This window comes from Ochlerotatus camptorhynchus, unplaced genomic scaffold, assembly GCF_037179485.1.
Source record: "Ochlerotatus camptorhynchus isolate MF236.1 unplaced genomic scaffold, CSIRO-AGI_Acam_v1.1 ptg000499l, whole genome shotgun sequence".
In the NCBI taxonomy this organism is placed as follows: Eukaryota; Metazoa; Arthropoda; class Insecta; order Diptera; family Culicidae; genus Ochlerotatus; species Ochlerotatus camptorhynchus.
Genome location: NW_027040984.1, coordinates 292,076 through 309,142, shown reverse-complemented (window position 1 = coordinate 309,142; position 17,067 = coordinate 292,076). Strand labels below are relative to the sequence as shown.

The 17,067-nt window shown below is 41.6% G+C and overlaps 2 protein-coding genes across 3 annotated transcripts; both read left to right on the top strand.

Moving 5' to 3' along the window:
- The first annotated feature begins 1,967 nt into the window (after window positions 1-1,967).
- On the top strand, window positions 1,968-9,554 carry LOC135712664 (uncharacterized). Of its 2 annotated transcripts, XM_065235607.1 has the most exons (4): window positions 1,968-5,819; window positions 5,879-6,472; window positions 6,538-9,049; window positions 9,121-9,554. In XM_065235607.1, the coding sequence occupies exons 1-4, from the start codon at window positions 4,632-4,634 to the stop codon at window positions 9,423-9,425; spliced, it is 4,599 nt and encodes a 1,532-aa protein (XP_065091679.1). In that variant the 5' UTR covers window positions 1,968-4,631; the 3' UTR covers window positions 9,426-9,554. The 2 variants fall into 2 exon arrangements, with proteins under 2 accessions (XP_065091679.1, XP_065091680.1); XM_065235608.1 differs by having other exon boundaries at window positions 1,968-9,049.
- Window positions 9,555-16,488: 6,934 nt separating this feature from the next.
- Window positions 16,489-17,067, top strand: LOC135712658 (uncharacterized). Its single transcript, XM_065235601.1, has 2 exons — window positions 16,489-16,851; window positions 16,909-17,067. The coding sequence occupies exons 1-2, from the start codon at window positions 16,489-16,491 to the stop codon at window positions 17,065-17,067; spliced, it is 522 nt and encodes a 173-aa protein (XP_065091673.1).

Below are 17,067 nucleotides of genomic sequence, written 5' to 3'. Positions count from 1 at the left end.
CTTTTATCGATCTGTGTGCTGAAAATACCTGGGTATATCTTTACATGGCCGTGGGGTGCAAAGAGAAAGTGGACGAAGAGAATCTGTCAATGTTACATAGGACCTACTTGAAATTACATACGTCAGGGCTAGATAGATCTTCACATGATTTACCAAAAAAAAAAAACCAAAATCGACCGCATTTCGAAAATTCAGGCATAACATTTGATAACGGCACAAAAGCATTTGTAAACAAACTTTCTAAGGCCCTTTACACGCGAACTAAAGTACGCCCACGCAAACCAATACCACTTTCGGAAAGGTGATAGTTGCCCCTATCCGATGATGTTGTTGGTTTCCGCGGGCATACTTTGGTTTGCGTGTAAAAGGCCTTAGAAAGTTTGTTTACAAATGCTTTTGTGCCGTTATCAAATTAATGTAAGGCCTGAATTGGTCAGGTTTCTACCAATAGCAGATGGATTTTAATTCTAAACAAACCAAACGATTGGAAATTTATCTACCAATCTGCTAAAATGAACACTATTAATTTTCAATAGGTCACTATTGTAAAATACACAAATGCCCGACTGTTGCAATGGTGATCAAAATTATCACCGATTGCCTGAAATCAGCGCATTCCCTAACACAGATTTAAAAATCGAATTCGATCCTGTCTCACTGAATGGTGCTCATTCAATCACCGTGTGTGGTGGTGTCCGGTCGACGGTGTCCACAGCAGCAGCAGCAGCAGCAGCAGCAGCAGTAGCAGCAGTAGCAGCAGCAGCAGCAGCAGCAGCAGCAGCAATGCTTTCGGCGTGTTGTTGAACATTTTCTCCCGTACGCTACGAAAAGTTGCCTGCAAACAGTGAGCTGCAGAGCCCACATAAGCAACTATAGGAAGAAGAAGCCCCACCGCTTGGAATCAGAATCAGAATCAGTAGCTCTTCGTGAGTCGCTCCGTGCGGGTCGGTCATCTATGCCAAGCGTGTCACCCTCGCTTCAAACAACATACAGCTCGACAGCCTCATCAGTGTTAAGGTTCAATTTACTTTGATGCTTTTTTGAAAAATTCAAAAGCAGTTTTTTTCGACGCATTAGTCCAGATTGCAAAATGCTCGCACTATTCGATTCCTTTTGCTATTCTACACAAAATGACGCGAGCTTTTAGCAATCTGAAAGAATGCGTCGAAAAAAACTTCTTTTGAATTTTTCGAAAATGCATCAAAGTAAATTGCTCAGCATTACTCAACCATCACGACAAAACGGCCCTTCTCAGGACCACCATAAATTTTTTAAAGAGTTATATTTGAACAATTGTCGAGGTATCCCATCTTAGATTCCTACAATCAATTTTCGCATATTTTTCATTTATGGAAAAAGCCCAAAATTCCGTGCGTTTTGTGCACGGCAATACATAATAACGTCATCATAAAACGAAGTTTTTCCATGATACCGTGATAGCATACTAGACGGTACCTATCTTTATGCCTTTTGATGCAAATTTTAAGCCCCTCCTATTAAGAGAATTATGCCAAAATCAAATCTTGCCGAATTCTCTTAGTAGGAGGGGCTTAAAATTTGCATCTAAAAGCATAAAGGTAAGTACCGTCCGGTATGCAGATTTCATTTCCGAATACCAAAATTGATGGGCAGTTCAATCTATTCAAATTTCTACAATTGTACGAAGTAATTGATAATTGAGAAATTGTTTGCGAGTTTATCAATAAAGTCATGTCGCAGCATTTGGCTACACAATACAAGCGCCGATCACGTAAGCGCGCAAAGGAAGAGCAAGCGGACAAACCTCCGAAGAAGCAGCCGAAAACTGATGCTGAAAGAAAACGGTGTTACCGAGACAGGATCAGAACGGCTAGAGACAACATTGCTTTATCTACTGGATGGGATGCTGGAGAAGGGTCTTCAAGACAAGGTAGGACATTTGCCTATTTTCCTTTGAAATAAAGATGTACATTGTTTGTAAAGCATCTGAGAGTGATAATTCACGATTATTTCTTAGTTTCAAAAGAATAAATTGGTAAACAACATGAGTAAACTTGTTGTTTGCATTGCGATAGTGTTGTGCAGGCCGTTTTGTATATTTGCAGCAGTAAAAAAGTGTTATTGCTGATTTTAAATATTATAAATAAGGACACAGTGATTACTCGATTTTATCACCCCCTCTGCGCATCATACTTATAACTCTCAGTGATAACATATAACCGTAATTTTAAAAACTTTCTTATTCTTCTTAAAGATGGATGTTTAAGGTGCACTTTGGTGCAATTACACGACTGGACAAGCGCATGGTTTTAAATGATTTTCAAAAAACGGGGCTGATTAAATCTAATTATTACTGTACACATCAACTGATTCAAACATAAGCTTTTGCATAAGCTAACACCCTGCAAATAATCGAGAAATGATCTCAATTCCTTAACTCTGTTACACGGAAATTCTCTGGGGTCTGTCCAATGTGAGACATTTTCATGTTTCTTTTTATTTCCAATATGAACATAGCATTTTTCGTTGTCAAATCATAAACGAATCGTATATATGTGAGTAATTGCAATGTATACCGGATATTCTAGGATCTACAAATCATCCTAGAGTTCAGTTTATTTGTTCTACTATATCAACCAAGACTGTAATATAATGTCTGTAGTATCGAAATATGTCCAAGCAGATTCAAAGTGTCTGATTGTACCTGACCTATTGCAACGTATACAAGATGTTATAGGTTCTGAAATCATATTGGAGATCAGAATATTTTTCTACTAAATCACCCAAGACTAATTGACTATTTTGTTCGACAATTTTCCACAGAGATGGCGCTGTTCCGCTGGTAGGAAGTGATTAAAATCCCCATATAGAAATTGAGAGAAGTGGGAATAATTCGCTTTCGGTGCATATTCAGGTCAAAAAAAGTGAACGACAACCTAAAGAAATTTATTAGAGAATTTGCCGTTCAGTTTTTTCCCGGAAATTATAGTTAATCAAGCTACAATTAATTAAAAATGATTTTTCCCCATACAATTTTACCCGCTTTACTACCAGTCTCCAGAGAGCCAAAAAATTCAAATTTGCCATGCTGGAGGCGACTGTGTCTATACATTTTTCGGGTTGGAAAATTTCTCTACTTCCTTGGGCATAGGATGGTACAGGCATATAAAGCTCTCAATTAAAATGTGAAAGTACTTCAAAGATTACTAAGTTGAAAGCTGACAAAAATCTAATATGCTATAAGCCAATAAGCTTGAAATGCCATGTAGTAGTATACAAATGGTAGTTTTAGGCAATGAAAACAGTTTTTGTTGTCGCGGATTAGTATTTGAAGTCGTGGATTTATTTTGAGAAATCGCGGATTTCGCGGATCAAATTTAGAAAATCTTGTAACAGCCCTGCAATTATTTAAACCACCTTTAAGTTAAAATTAAAACCATTAGGCTGCATAGCCACCAGTCATATAAAATAATTATAATAGTTATGGTGGTTGGTTGGTGGATGGTTTTTTTAATTGTATGGTATATTTATGAACAATTCATTACCTTTTGATTGAAGGTTTCGATTATATATTGGATACATTATCATGTGTTCAGGATGCATAACAGGCTGTACAAAACAAGATAAACTTGTGCCTTTAAAGTATGATATTTAATTTAATATTACCAAACCAAGCAGCTCAATATCTATTCCACTAGTAGCTCAATACAAGATCAATTTATTATATGCTATAAAGTTACACGATGTGAAATCTATATAATAGATTTTTATTTTGTTAATTATTGTGGACTGAGTATTTATCTTCAAGAAAAGCAGTTTTATATTTTGGCATCGGTTCCTGTTCCACATTTTTTCCTTATATACCCTCGATTCACATAGTGAGTGTTGCAACTGTCAATGTTATTCTGTGGTAAATTATGTTCAAAAGTAATGTTCTCATCGCGTCTTCTTTGGCAAGAATTCAACACCACCCGCGTTATTCCGGTGCAAAACTCATCACGTCCTGCTCAAGAAGAACCAAACGTCGATAGTGTTACTGTGACACATGATGCATTTCGTGATTCTAAAATTCCCTCGCCGTGTCCCACGCAAGAAGAAGTCAACGATGGGATCTTGGATGAAAACGTTTGCGATGGTGTCCATGATGATATGATTATTTCGCTGCGTTCGACTCAAGGAGAACCCAATTTCGATCGTGCTGACCGGGAGTTCAAGAAACGTTTTATGGAAAACGATTTCGGTTATGCATGTGACGTGTGTGCAAGAATTTGGTTTAGGAATGATCTGAAGCCAATAACTACTGCCGATGCTACCGTTTTGCTGGTGACGAACTATTTTGAAACTGTGGAAGGATTCTTAGCATGTCTAACTTGCCGAAGCAGCCTGAAACGTGGATCGATTCCTACTTTATCGCAAACGAACGGCTTTACATATCCCAACTTTCCGTCAAATCTGCCTCCACTAGATCCGTTGACCACGAGACTGGTTTCACCGAGAGTCAATTTCATGCAACTTCGCCGTTTGCGTCATGCAGCAGGTTTGTAGAATGACGTTTAGTTAATCTTTCATTGATAAACTCAATTTATTTTTGTGAAACAGGTAGTTTGAAGATTATTGGCCAGATAATCAATGTTCCAGTGGATGTGAACCAGATGGTGAGTGAGCTTCCCCGTCAGCTGGATGATGATTATGCGTTCAATGTGTGTATCAAGAAACACATGATCCATAAGTCTAGTTATCTGTCCGGATACGTAAAGAAAGGAACAGTTAAGGCATGGCTGAACTTCCTTGTCAACACACCGTTGTACAGACGAAACGGCATTGTTTTCAACGAAGATAATTTGACGTCTATCGGACCAGCACAGCAACCTGCTACATCCCCGGTTGTGAGAGCTTCGATTGAACTAGAGGCAATTGACGCGTCGAACGAGGTTGAGCTGCTCATTGGCCAACAGCATACGCTTTTGTGGAATGAGGACAAGTGTCTCGAAATCGCGCCGGGACAAAATCGAACACCGCTATCCATCATTTACGATGAGTTTGCTGAGGAGTTGTCTTTCCCAGATATTTACCTGGGTCATCCAAGAACCTTCAATCCTGAAGTTCACGTAACACCATTTATGATGGCTACCAGCGAAATAAGACGCCGTGATCGACGAGGGGCAAAACCCGACCATGTTCTGTACATGGCGATGAAGATAATGCGTTTGCGAGTTTCTGAAGGTTTGAGAAACACTTTCAAATGCATGGGTACAGCCAATATTACGCGAGCCCAGTTGCAAGATAGAGAATTTCTGGAGACATGCATCGAGCGTAACCTGTCGTTCCTTAAATCCATCCCTAACTCGATGCAGTACTGGCAGCAAAGAAAACGTGATGTTTTTGCAATGATCCGTCAGTTGGGGAAGCCAACTATGTTTCTCACATTAAGCGCAAGTGAAATTCGATGGCCACATTTGCTAGCCATACTGCACAAACTATCGGGAAGGTGCAATAATGCTGGTGTTGTAGATTTCATGCAACAATTAACTGCATTACAACGGGCTACGCTTGTAAGCGAAGATCCTGTAACATGCTGCGCATACTTCCATAAATTGGTCAATGTGATTATACAGCTGCTTTCGTCTACAAGATACAGCCCGTTTGGGAAATACTATGTTGTTGATTACTTTAAACGCATAGAGTTCCAACATCGCGGAAGTCCCCACGCTCACATTCTTCTCTGGTTGGCTAACGATCCTCGTGAAGACATGTCGGAGAATATGCCTGCGACTGTTGATCTGATCGATTTCCTCTGCTCCGTTAGTGTTGAAGACTTACCTGAGACTTATGGCAATCAGGTACATGAAGATTACATATATTTCGACGAGTGATTACAATTGAATTTCAATACTTCTAGGTTCATAAGCATACGTTTACTTGCTTCAAACGTAATGATAAGCGATGCCGGTTCAATATACCATACTGGCCGATGGATCAGACTAGAATATTAATCCCAATTGCGGCAGGTGATGGCCGCCTCGACCAGTTGAGCAGACTAGCTATCAAAATGCGAGAAACTCTTGAATCAAAGGTTTTCGAAAACCTAGAAGCGTTCCTTGTGGAATGCAACTGCACTTACGAGTATTACCTCGATGTGATCCGTTCATCCATTCGCCGACCCACAGTTATGCTGAAACGTTTAATGACGCAACTCTGGACCAATCCTTTCAACCCTTGGATCGCGAAGATCCTCCGCTCCAACATGGATTTGCAGTTTATCTTAGAAGAGTTCTCATGTGCTGCTTATGTCGTAGAATATGTGAATAAAACGAACAGGGGCATAAGCAGTTTACACCGTGAACTAATAAAACTTCAAGAAGAGCATCCAGACCAGGACTATAATGGATTGCTGAAGAAGGTCAGCATTAAAATGCTTAACAGCGTTGAAATGTCTGCCCAGGAAGCTGCATGGTATTTGCTTCGGCAACCGATGTCGGAAGCTAGCCGTAAGGTACTGATTTGTAGATGAAAAATTGTATCAGTTGAGCATAATTATCATTTGTCGTAATCTTATAGGTGGAATTCATTCCAACAATGTGGCCACATGAGCGCATTAAATCCAGGAAACGGACGAAGCAAATGGATGAAGAAGGACTTGAAGATGATTCCACCGATGTTTGGACCCTCAACATGATTCAACGATATGAGTCGCGTGTAGGGATGGACGAAGTATGTTTGGCGGATTTTGCTGCACACTATACGGAGGAAAGGAGCACGATGAATTTGTACAAGCCGCGAAGCTTACCTCGTGTATTGCGTTGGTGCTCATACAACATGTCGGAACTGGTCGAGTACAAACGGGAGATGGTACTGCTCTTCTTGCCATTCAGGAATGAAGTCTGCGATATACTCGATAGAAATAAGTTTCTTAAGTTGTATGAAGACAACGAGACTGCCATTCTCGCCAAACACAAAGAGTATGACTGCGAGATGAACCTGGATCAGGTCGTGGAGGAATATCTTCGTCTTTCTAGTGTAGATGACGAGCAGACGGAGGTTGCTAGCAAGAAGCGCGATGAATTCGTCCGCATAATCAGCATGGAGCCAAATGACGATGACATTCATAACTTGCCCACTGGACCCTTGGCGGCAGTTGTCAAACAGCGCTCCAACGTTATGTCGAAGCAGGAGTATTGTGAGATGGTACGTGCTACAAATGCGGAGCAGCGTGATTTGATCCTGCAAGTCATCCACAGCTTACACACCTTCGATGATAACAGCAAACCATTGCAAATTTTCTTCACTGGCCCGGCAGGCTGTGGTAAGACATTCACATTGCGAATTCTTATGGAGACAGTCAATCGGTTCAGTCAGGCACACAACACGCAAAATAATGCATATGTAGCATGTGCATCGACTGGGAAGGCAGCTGTTGCGATCGGTGGAACAACCGTTCACTCTGCGTTTCGGATCACCATGTCCCGCAGGCAAAGCTCAAAGCTGAGTTTTGAGGCGTTGCAACTGTATCGCAATGCTTTTGCAAACGTGAAAGCCATCATCATCGATGAAACCAGCATGCTTGGTGCTAATGTTCTCAACACCGTACACGTCCGGCTCCAGGAAATCACAGGGAACTATGATGATCCATTCGGTGGAATGCGAATTGTATTTTGCGGTGATCTTCGGCAGTTACCTCCAGTGAATGCACGGCCAGTATTCAAACCAAGTGCGAATTCAATGCACGGTGCCGTTTTATGGCAATCCCTCGATTTCTACCCATTGGTTCAGGTTATGCGGCAAACAAACGTACAGTTTTCTACAATCCTTACCAAAATCGGTAACGGCGAACAGTTGTCCCCGGAAGAAATCAGCCTAATCGAAAGCAGATTCCGTACACCAGAGTGGTGTCAGCAGCATGTACCGCGTGCAATTCGCTTATTCCATCGAAATGTCGACGTGGAATGCTACAATTCCGTCGCATTGATCGATCGAGAGACAATCGAATGTACGGCAGATGATGTATATTCAGGGTATAAGGACAATCCCCAGCTGGCAAGTGCTCGAACAAAGGTGCATAAGATGAGCGTAGTGGAGACTGGTTGCCTGCCCTATTTACTGCGGCTTGCGGTGGGTACACCGTACATGTTAACCACCAATGTCGATGTTGAAGATGGAATCGTCAATGGCGCGATTGGGGAGCTTATGTTTGTCGAGCGTAACGAAGATGATCCTCTGCAGCAGATCATGAGGCTTTGGATGATGTTCGAGAATAACTCCATTGGGAAGACGTTGAGAGTGAAGGCCAGACCGATGGTGTACTCAAAGCCCGGTGTTTTAAAATCTGAGTGGACCCCCATCGCCAGGAGATCAGCAAACATCAGCCTTAACGGTGGAGTTAAGTGCAAGAGAATTCAATTTCCGGTGGTGAGTGCATGTGCCCTTACGGTACACAAGTCCCAAGGAGGCACGTTTGCAGAAGTTGTTTATAATTATGAGAAAAGCCAGGAGCAACAACTGGTTTACGTTGGCCTTTCCAGGGTTACTTCCATCGAAGGACTATACTTGACGAACTCTAGCAATGTTTTCAAGTTCCACCACGGAAAAAGCGCTACAACGCCGAGAATTCGCGATCTTCGAACAGAGCTTGAGCGTTTGAGCAATCACCGTTTGCGCACCATCGGAGAGGATGTCATGGAAGCCATAATGTTAAAGAGATCAGCTTGTATGCTGATGAGTATAAATGTACAAAGCCTGAATGCACACGCATCAGATATTGCAACAGATCGTGTTCTCTCCACCGTTGATTTGCTTGCGTTGAGTGAAACTTGGCAAGACAACTGCACAAGCACATCTATAGCTGGATTCGACTGCATCACTCAAGAAAAACGTGACGGTACAAGAGCTGGAGGGGTAGCCATCTTTCAGAACACTGCTGCATCTACTATGGCCGTTTCTCACGTCATTGATAAACTCAGTGCCAGCTACGATGAGCTGTTGGATGGAGCAGACGAGTACGGTGACATCTGCGCTGTAGAAATTTCAGTCATGGGAGCTCGTACGATGCTGTTTTCGTTGTATATTTCACCAGGTATAAAACAAAAAAATATTCTTGTATATCTCACTTATCTTTTTGTTTTGTTTTTTTGCTTTTTTCACCAGGTACTACTCTTAAGCAAAAGAAATATTTCTTAGCGCGTAACCTGGTAATGTACAATCGTGTCACAATGCCCATTGTTATAACTGGGGATTTCAACGTCGATGTGTCGAAGCCTGAAAACTTTGAGTTTATCGACTTCATGAAAACGTACCTTTATCTCGATTTAGCCTCAGATCGAAGTCAAGCCACTACTTTCGGTGGGTCGTGTCTAGATCTTACCTTCATTCGGAGCATTCGGGTAGAATGTATAAGATACTGTGCGTATTTTTCATACCACAGACCGATACTCTCAGTGCTTGAGATTTAACCACAGTAAGTGCATTTTTATAAACTGTGATTCACCATTACCATATAGCTATTTCTTCCAGGACACGAAAGCGATAACCACATTTTTATCATTCCACAGTACAACCAAAATCAATAATTTGGTAAATATACCGTAATAGTTCACAAAATGTTGAAAATTCTAGTATATAAATATTCTTTCAATCATTTGATAGAATCTCAATCATCTGTATGCAAAGGATGAACACTGCTTCCACCTTCTCGAAGAACATCAATTGAGGACTACTATGCCAACGCTCTTCACCAAACTGTTCACCAATAGCTCCAGGTGCAACGCATGAGCACCGCTATCATCTCCAAGAACACCGAGGAAAAAATTCCACAGCATTGTTCTAAACTGGCTTACAAGCTACCAACCAATCGGTCCTTTTCAGGACCACAAATGATTGATAAAAGAGTTTATTGAAGACTTCAAATAACAGACAGAGCACATCAAAAACAGAACTCTCAAATAACTTTTGAATTTCAACCTATCGAAATTTTTCACTAATAAGAAAGAAGTTCAGTTAAGAAAAGAAATCAATTTAATATTTACAATACTTTTGCTATACTACCTTTCGTAATCCTACGTCAAATCTATGGTCGTGTCTTGGATACAACCTCTTACTTTTTTTTAGATAACTCCTTACTAGATAACAGGCAAAAACTCACAAACCAGCTTCATTTCATGATATACAGTGTGATAATTAAGTAATCAATTAATTATCTCAACATCTGCCACTAACCATTCATAAATTTCGGTAACATACAAGAAATTCAATAATCCATATTAAATTTCCTATGTAAGCGTCGATCGAAACAAACTTTTTGACGTAACTACAAGGGTGATTGAGTAAACAAATGAACGAAGCGGAATGAACATCGAGTGAAAACGAATTGCACCAATACATTCAGGCCTACAATTCCACACCTTCTATAGACCAGGCTGAGCTTTGATAATTAGCTGCTTGCGGGAACTGACATCCGATTGATGACCTTTACAAATGTCCAAAACATACTCTTTAATAAATTTGTGGTGGTCCTGAGAAGGGCCGTTTTGTCGTGATGGTTGAGTAATGCTGAGCAATTTACTTTGATGCATTTTCGAAAAATTCAAAAGAAGTTTTTTTCGACGCATTCTTTCAGATTGCTAAAAGCTCGCGTCATTTTGTGTAGAATAGCAAAAGGAATCGAATAGTGCGAGCATTTTGCAATCTGGACTAATGCGTCGAAAAAAACTGCTTTTGAATTTTTCAAAAAAGCATCAAAGTAAATTGAACCTTAACACTGATGAGGCTGTCGAGCTGTATGTTGTTTGAAGCGAGGGTGACACGCTTGGCATAGATGACCGACCCGCACGGAGCGACTCACGAAGAGCTACTGATTCTGATTCTGATTCCAAGCGGTGGGGCTTCTTCTTCCTATAGTTGCTTATGTGGGCTCTGCAGCTCACTGTTTGCAGGCAACTTTTCGTAGCGTACGGGAGAAAATGTTCAACAACACGCCGAAAGCATTGCTGCTGCTGCTGCTGCTGCTGCTGCTGCTACTGCTGCTACTGCTGCTGCTGCTGCTGCTGCTGCTGCTGTGGACACCGTCGACCGGACACCACCACACACGGTGATTGAATGAGCACCATTCAGTGAGACAGGATCGAATTCGATTTTTAAATCTGTGTTAGGGAATGCGCTGATTTCAGGCAATCGGTGATAATTTTGATCACCATTGCAACAGTCGGGCATTTGTGTATTTTACAATAGTGACCTATTGAAAATTAATAGTGTTCATTTTAGCAGATTGGTAGATAAATTTCCAATCGTTTGGTTTGTTTAGAATTAAAATCCATCTGCTATTGGTAGAAACCTGACCAATTCAGGCCTTACATTAATTTGATAACGGCACAAAAGCATTTGTAAACAAACTTTCTAAGGCCTTTTACACGCAAACCAAAGTATGCCCGCGGAAACCAACAACATCATCGGATAGGGGCAACTATCACCTTTCCTATTAAATTTCCTATGTAAGCGTCGATCGAAACAAACTTTTTGACGTAACTACAAGGGTGATTGAGTAAACAAATGAACGAAGCGGAATGAACATCGAGTGAAAACGAATTGCACCAATACATTCAGGCCTACAATTCCACACCTTCTATAGACCAGGCTGAGCTTTGATAATTAGCTGCTTGCGGGAACTGACATCCGATTGATGACCTTTACAAATGTCCAAAACATACTCTTTAATAAATTTGTGGTGGTCCTGAAAAGGACCTTTTAGTCGTGATGGTTGAGTAATGCTGAGCTATTAGGGTGTTCAACAAGGATGAGGCTGGCGAGCTGTTAATTGTTTGGAGCAAGGTTGACGCGCTAGGCATTGATGACCCACAGCTACTCACGAGGAAACTGATATCGATCGCGACGCGGCTTCTTCTTCCCTTCTATGGATGCTCGCTGCTTTCAGGCTGCCTTTCGTGATGTACTGGAGAACAATGTAAACGCCACACGCCGAAACTGCTGCTACTGATGCTGCTGCTGCGGACACCGTCGACCGGGCACCACCACACACGGTGATTTAATGAGCACCTTTTAGTGAGACAGGATGGAATTCTATTTTTGAGTCTGTGTTAGGGAATGCGCTGTTTGCAGGTAATCGGTGATAATTTTGATCACCATTGTAACAGTTGGACATTTGTGTATTTTTTAATAGTGACCTATTGAAAATTAATAAAGTGTTCAATTTAGCAGATTGGTAGATAAATTCCCAATTGTTTGGCTTGTTTAGAATTAAAATTCATCTGCTATTGACAGAGGTATATGTGGTCAAAACCTGACCTATTTTCGTCCCGCGGTCGATTTTGGTTTTTTGAAATTGCACCCCCAATATGTTGCCGAAAGACGTAATCCTACGTCAAAACTTAAACGATTCTATCTTAGGAATAAGACTTCGACAATTCCACTGTAGAACAGTGATCAAATCCCCGACCTCGTTTGGAAAATTATCCATCGAAGGAGATGATTGCTGCAAGGAGGGGCCACTTTAATGTCAACTGCTTCAAGAGGGTTTTCACAGTAGGAAGCATTGCCAGAACAATGCTTTTCAGAGGATCAGAAATATCGAGGTAATTTAGGATACTGTCCACAATGTTATCAAATGAGAACAACCCAGATGAAGAAGGGGCTTGTGTTCTGAAAATTGGGGCATCAGGGGTTTTGGATGTCCCCGGGAGAGGTGGAAAATCCTGGGTATAATCAGTTCTGCGGAATCCAGGAGGAGTAGAAGTCTCCTTTTTTCCACCACTCCTTGATTTGGGCAAGCTGATTTGGGGTTCTTGATCTGCAACTTTCCGCGAACGGATGCGTTTTCGTTTCCGGGCAGAACCTTCCGGAAAACTGAAAGAAACTCCCTCCTCAGCCAAGTCAGAGCCAGACTCGTCATCTGACAAAAGAGCGAAGGGATTTGTTTCGTTGGTCGATGGCTTGGCTGTTTTAAGCATTTCTGCAAAAGACCGCCTGGAACGTTCTTTAAGAGAGCGCTCTAGTTTTTCCCCGCGTTGTTTGTACACCGGACACGACGAGAGACCATGAAGAGGAGATCCTTTGCAGTACACGCATTTTGGTGCCGTGACTGTGCAGGCGCCATGCTCGTGCTTCTCCCCGCATTTGGAACAGCGTGCCTTGCTGCCGCAGTGGGACGCCGTATGTCCCAACTGCTTACATTTTTGGCAGTTCATGACCCGGGGAACGAACAAGCGCACAGGTAGTCGAAGTTTTCCCAGCTCGATATACTGAGGAAGGGCTGAACCAGAAAAGGTCACGCGAAACGAGTCTGTGGGGGTAAAACTCTTTTTACCCTCGCTGACAGATACTGAGCCCAGTTTTTGGACATCCAGTATCTTCACCGGGGGGAGCAAGGGGTTCTTGAAACGGCCAACCGCCTGCTTCTCCAAGATCTCGGGGGTCAGACTCGCTTCGGTGACCACACCTTCGATCTCCACATCACGAGCTGGTATGTAAACCCTGTACTCAATCGTAAAGAGCTGGGAGGCAGCAATCTCGTTAGCCTGCTTCAGGTTAGAAACGACAACACGAAGTTTATTATGCCTAACCTTCGTGATTTCGGTCACGGCCGAGTATCGCTTCGTCAGATCAGTGGAAATTTGCATCAAGTTCAAAGGTTTATTTTTGGGCTGAAAGTAGACAACCCATGGCCCAGTCGAGTTATCTGGATAGGCTCGCGATCGGGGGTTTTTCTGAGACGAACCATGAATGACAGGACGTTTTCGTCTTTTCATGCCATCGAGTGGCAAACTGGTGTCATCTTCCGACAAAATGTCCATATCGTCTTCTGACGAGACGTCCATTTTGCCGTACTAGTGGGAGCGGTAAACGCTCTACCACTAAAACGATGCTTAAAACCACACAGACACAATAAACAGAAAAAAAATACAAACACAGAAACACAAAATTAAATTTAACTGATGGGCGAGAGAAAGAAAGAAACAGGAAAAAAAAAACTTATCTGCTATACTACTACCACCGAGTGATTACACAGCAGCAGCGGAGCGACGCGCAGCGTGGGTGACCTTCGATGCGCGTGTGCGGGCGATCTTTGTAGTGGTGTGCTTGTATTAGGCTCGGCACTCAGCTGGACACACGATGATGGATGACCGGTATAAATGCGGAGGCAGATGCTGACACTCGATGACGATGATCTGTGTGCCGGTATGCGTGATCACGCACCGATGGTGCGCAAAATGGTTGGCGAATTGGCAATCGCAAAAACAATTTTCCTTCCGATGATGCCGAAAACACACTTTCTTCTCAGAAAAAAAACTCACTTTCAGATAATTGTTCAGCCGGGTACTATGCCAGTAATCACTAAGCGAGAAAAAACTGATAATTTAAACCAACCGAATACCGAGAAAACTTCCGAAATACCGGAGCGCGAAACAAGTCGACTGTACTTCTTGCTTGGTCGCAGTGGGGTGAAATAACAATATTGAAAGGGCAATCAAAAAATTAGCTCTATTCAAAATCGTCACTTGCTCTTCGCTTTATCCTAATGTAATTTAGGGTATATGTCCCTAACCTCGGTCTTATATGAATCCTTCAATTACAGTTTATACCGTATCTTATGTAATAATTGAGCTGCAGTCGATATTTAACTGTCAACATACAAGTTTAGATATTCTTATTATTTAAATATTAATTAGACACGACTGAAAATGGTTCATTCTCACCTTTTTAACATGAAAACATTCCAGGTACGTGGAGTAATGTCGGTCTATTGTACTTAAATTGGATGCAACTTCGTCCTATCGAAGATGAACCTCGATCTACAAAGTTTCGGCATGTGAAATCGCACTTCTTTTTCACTCCTTATCATTCATAAGTAACCACATTGTTGACGCCACTTTCACTTCTCACGTAAGAACTAATGAGGAAGAAAGAGACAGTGTTTTCTTTCCGGTTGATCCAGATAAAATAAACCACGATGCTTGCAGACTCAATTTAAAATAGATCACCTCACGACCACACATAGAACGAACTGTGTAGTCATGTGCTAGCAAGCTTAACAATGCATTAGCTCCTAAGTAACATTGACAGATTCTGATGGTAGATGGCATCCCCATGGCCATGTATAGACACTTCCAGCTATTTTCAACACATAGTTCAATAAAAGAAGCTACTAGGGTAAATGGCTCTAATGTTGGCCTATGGATCTAAGATTGGGCCCATCGTTAAAAATCTGCTATTCATGAATTTTATCTACATGAACGCGTCATTAGGACGGTACTAATGGATATTTTTGGTCGCCATTGAAAATTTAATCAATTTATGTATGGGCCCAAATCAGAGGCATTTAGACCGACATTATATAGATAAAAACCTCCTTTATCATGCTATGTGGCAAAAATAGCACGAAAACTGTTTGCATAGCCTTAGTTAACAAAAGAGAAAGTCCATGAAGAGAATCGATCAAAGCGGATAGGCCCTTTTTCCAGCTCTGTATAGCATTTTTCGAAGGGCCTACCCGGTAAATGAATCTAACTCATATTTTAATCCCGTTCACTAAAATTCGCAAAAACTTAGAAAATTGATAGAATGAGTAAATTTTTACTCAAATATGAGTTAATTTCACTCACATATAAGTAAATGTCACTAGAGTGCGGTTGTTTTTTAAAGTTTGTTTTCTGTTTTGTGCGTGCGTTCGCTTTCATAGTTTTCGACTGCATTTGCCGGATTAGCACTGGCGCTCTGCCTTCCGGACGGTTATACGTGTGTGATTGGTGGTTTTCTCGCTTTCCGGGAAGTTTAAGAATCGAGAAAGAAAACGTGCACAGCAAAAATTAAATTTTAATGTTACATCCAAGAGGATGCACTTCAATCATGTCGAAAATCACATGTAATTTTTATGGCCACACAAATAAACAAATGGAGTAAAAGCAGCGTAATATCAGTTCATGCACTGCACAGTGGGCAAACATTGACAAAACCGCGACTAAATTGAATATCTCGGCTGCCAAACGGTTTCAGTCAGTCGATCTTCTTCTGATCTGTATTCGGTTCGGGATAACTTTGCGAGAGTCTCCATCCGATAGTTGGTACAGCTACTTACGACACCTGGAACATGGTCCATTATATTTAAGATTTGTCAAGGATATATGGTAGACACTAATTATAGCAGCGAAGTAGTACACTTTGGCAGTCCTATGGTAATAATTCTGGAAATTCCAGTTTCATGCGACTAAGACATGTTCAAGATCTTGATTTTTGGTTCTTCTGAATATCTCTAGATTTTCAAGCTTTGCCTACCCGCATTATGGTTGTGAATGATACGAATCTATTCAAATGACACCAATTGATAGCAAAAATAAGCATGTAAAACCGCAACTATCAACAGTTGCGTTTGGCACGAGCCATCCATTCCTAGCTTCCGGTAGCACGCTATATAAGCCAATTGCACATTCGTTGAAATTTACTACAGTACCATTCACCCGTAGCCTTGAAAACATCGATTTTGATTAGGTTATAATTTCCTTACTTGATATGTGCATCAAACTGTTATACCTTATGCTGCTAGCGTTTCCCGTGGAGTTGAAGATAGTTCCTGATCTGCAAGAAATGCACGGATGTCCCGGCTATGAATACGAAATGGACTTCTCCAATTTACAATTCGATTTTGATGACGATGGCTTCCTAATCGTCAATGGTAATTTCACCATCCTGAAGGACGTTGTGGCCCCTTATCCGGTTTACTTCCACTCGGAACGGATGGAGCGGGGTGAATGGAGGTCAACGTTGATAGATAAGCCCTTAAGAAATTTCTGTGCCAGTCTGTTGGATCCGTTAGAAGTTTGGTATCCTGTCACGAAACAATTGAAGGAACTCCGGTGTCCCTTTCCAGCGGGGGTAAGACTGAATTTCAATCGATCAAAATTGAATTACGAACTACGTTTCCATTGCTAGCGTGTCATTAACATTGACAACATCAAGTACAAGTTCCCGGTAAGTATTTCACCCCAATTTCTCGGAGATTGGAGAATCTTCATGGAGCACCGTGACATTCTGAAAGATCCGGAACCTATAGGTTGCCTGATGCAGTACTTTACCGTTATCGAAATTTGA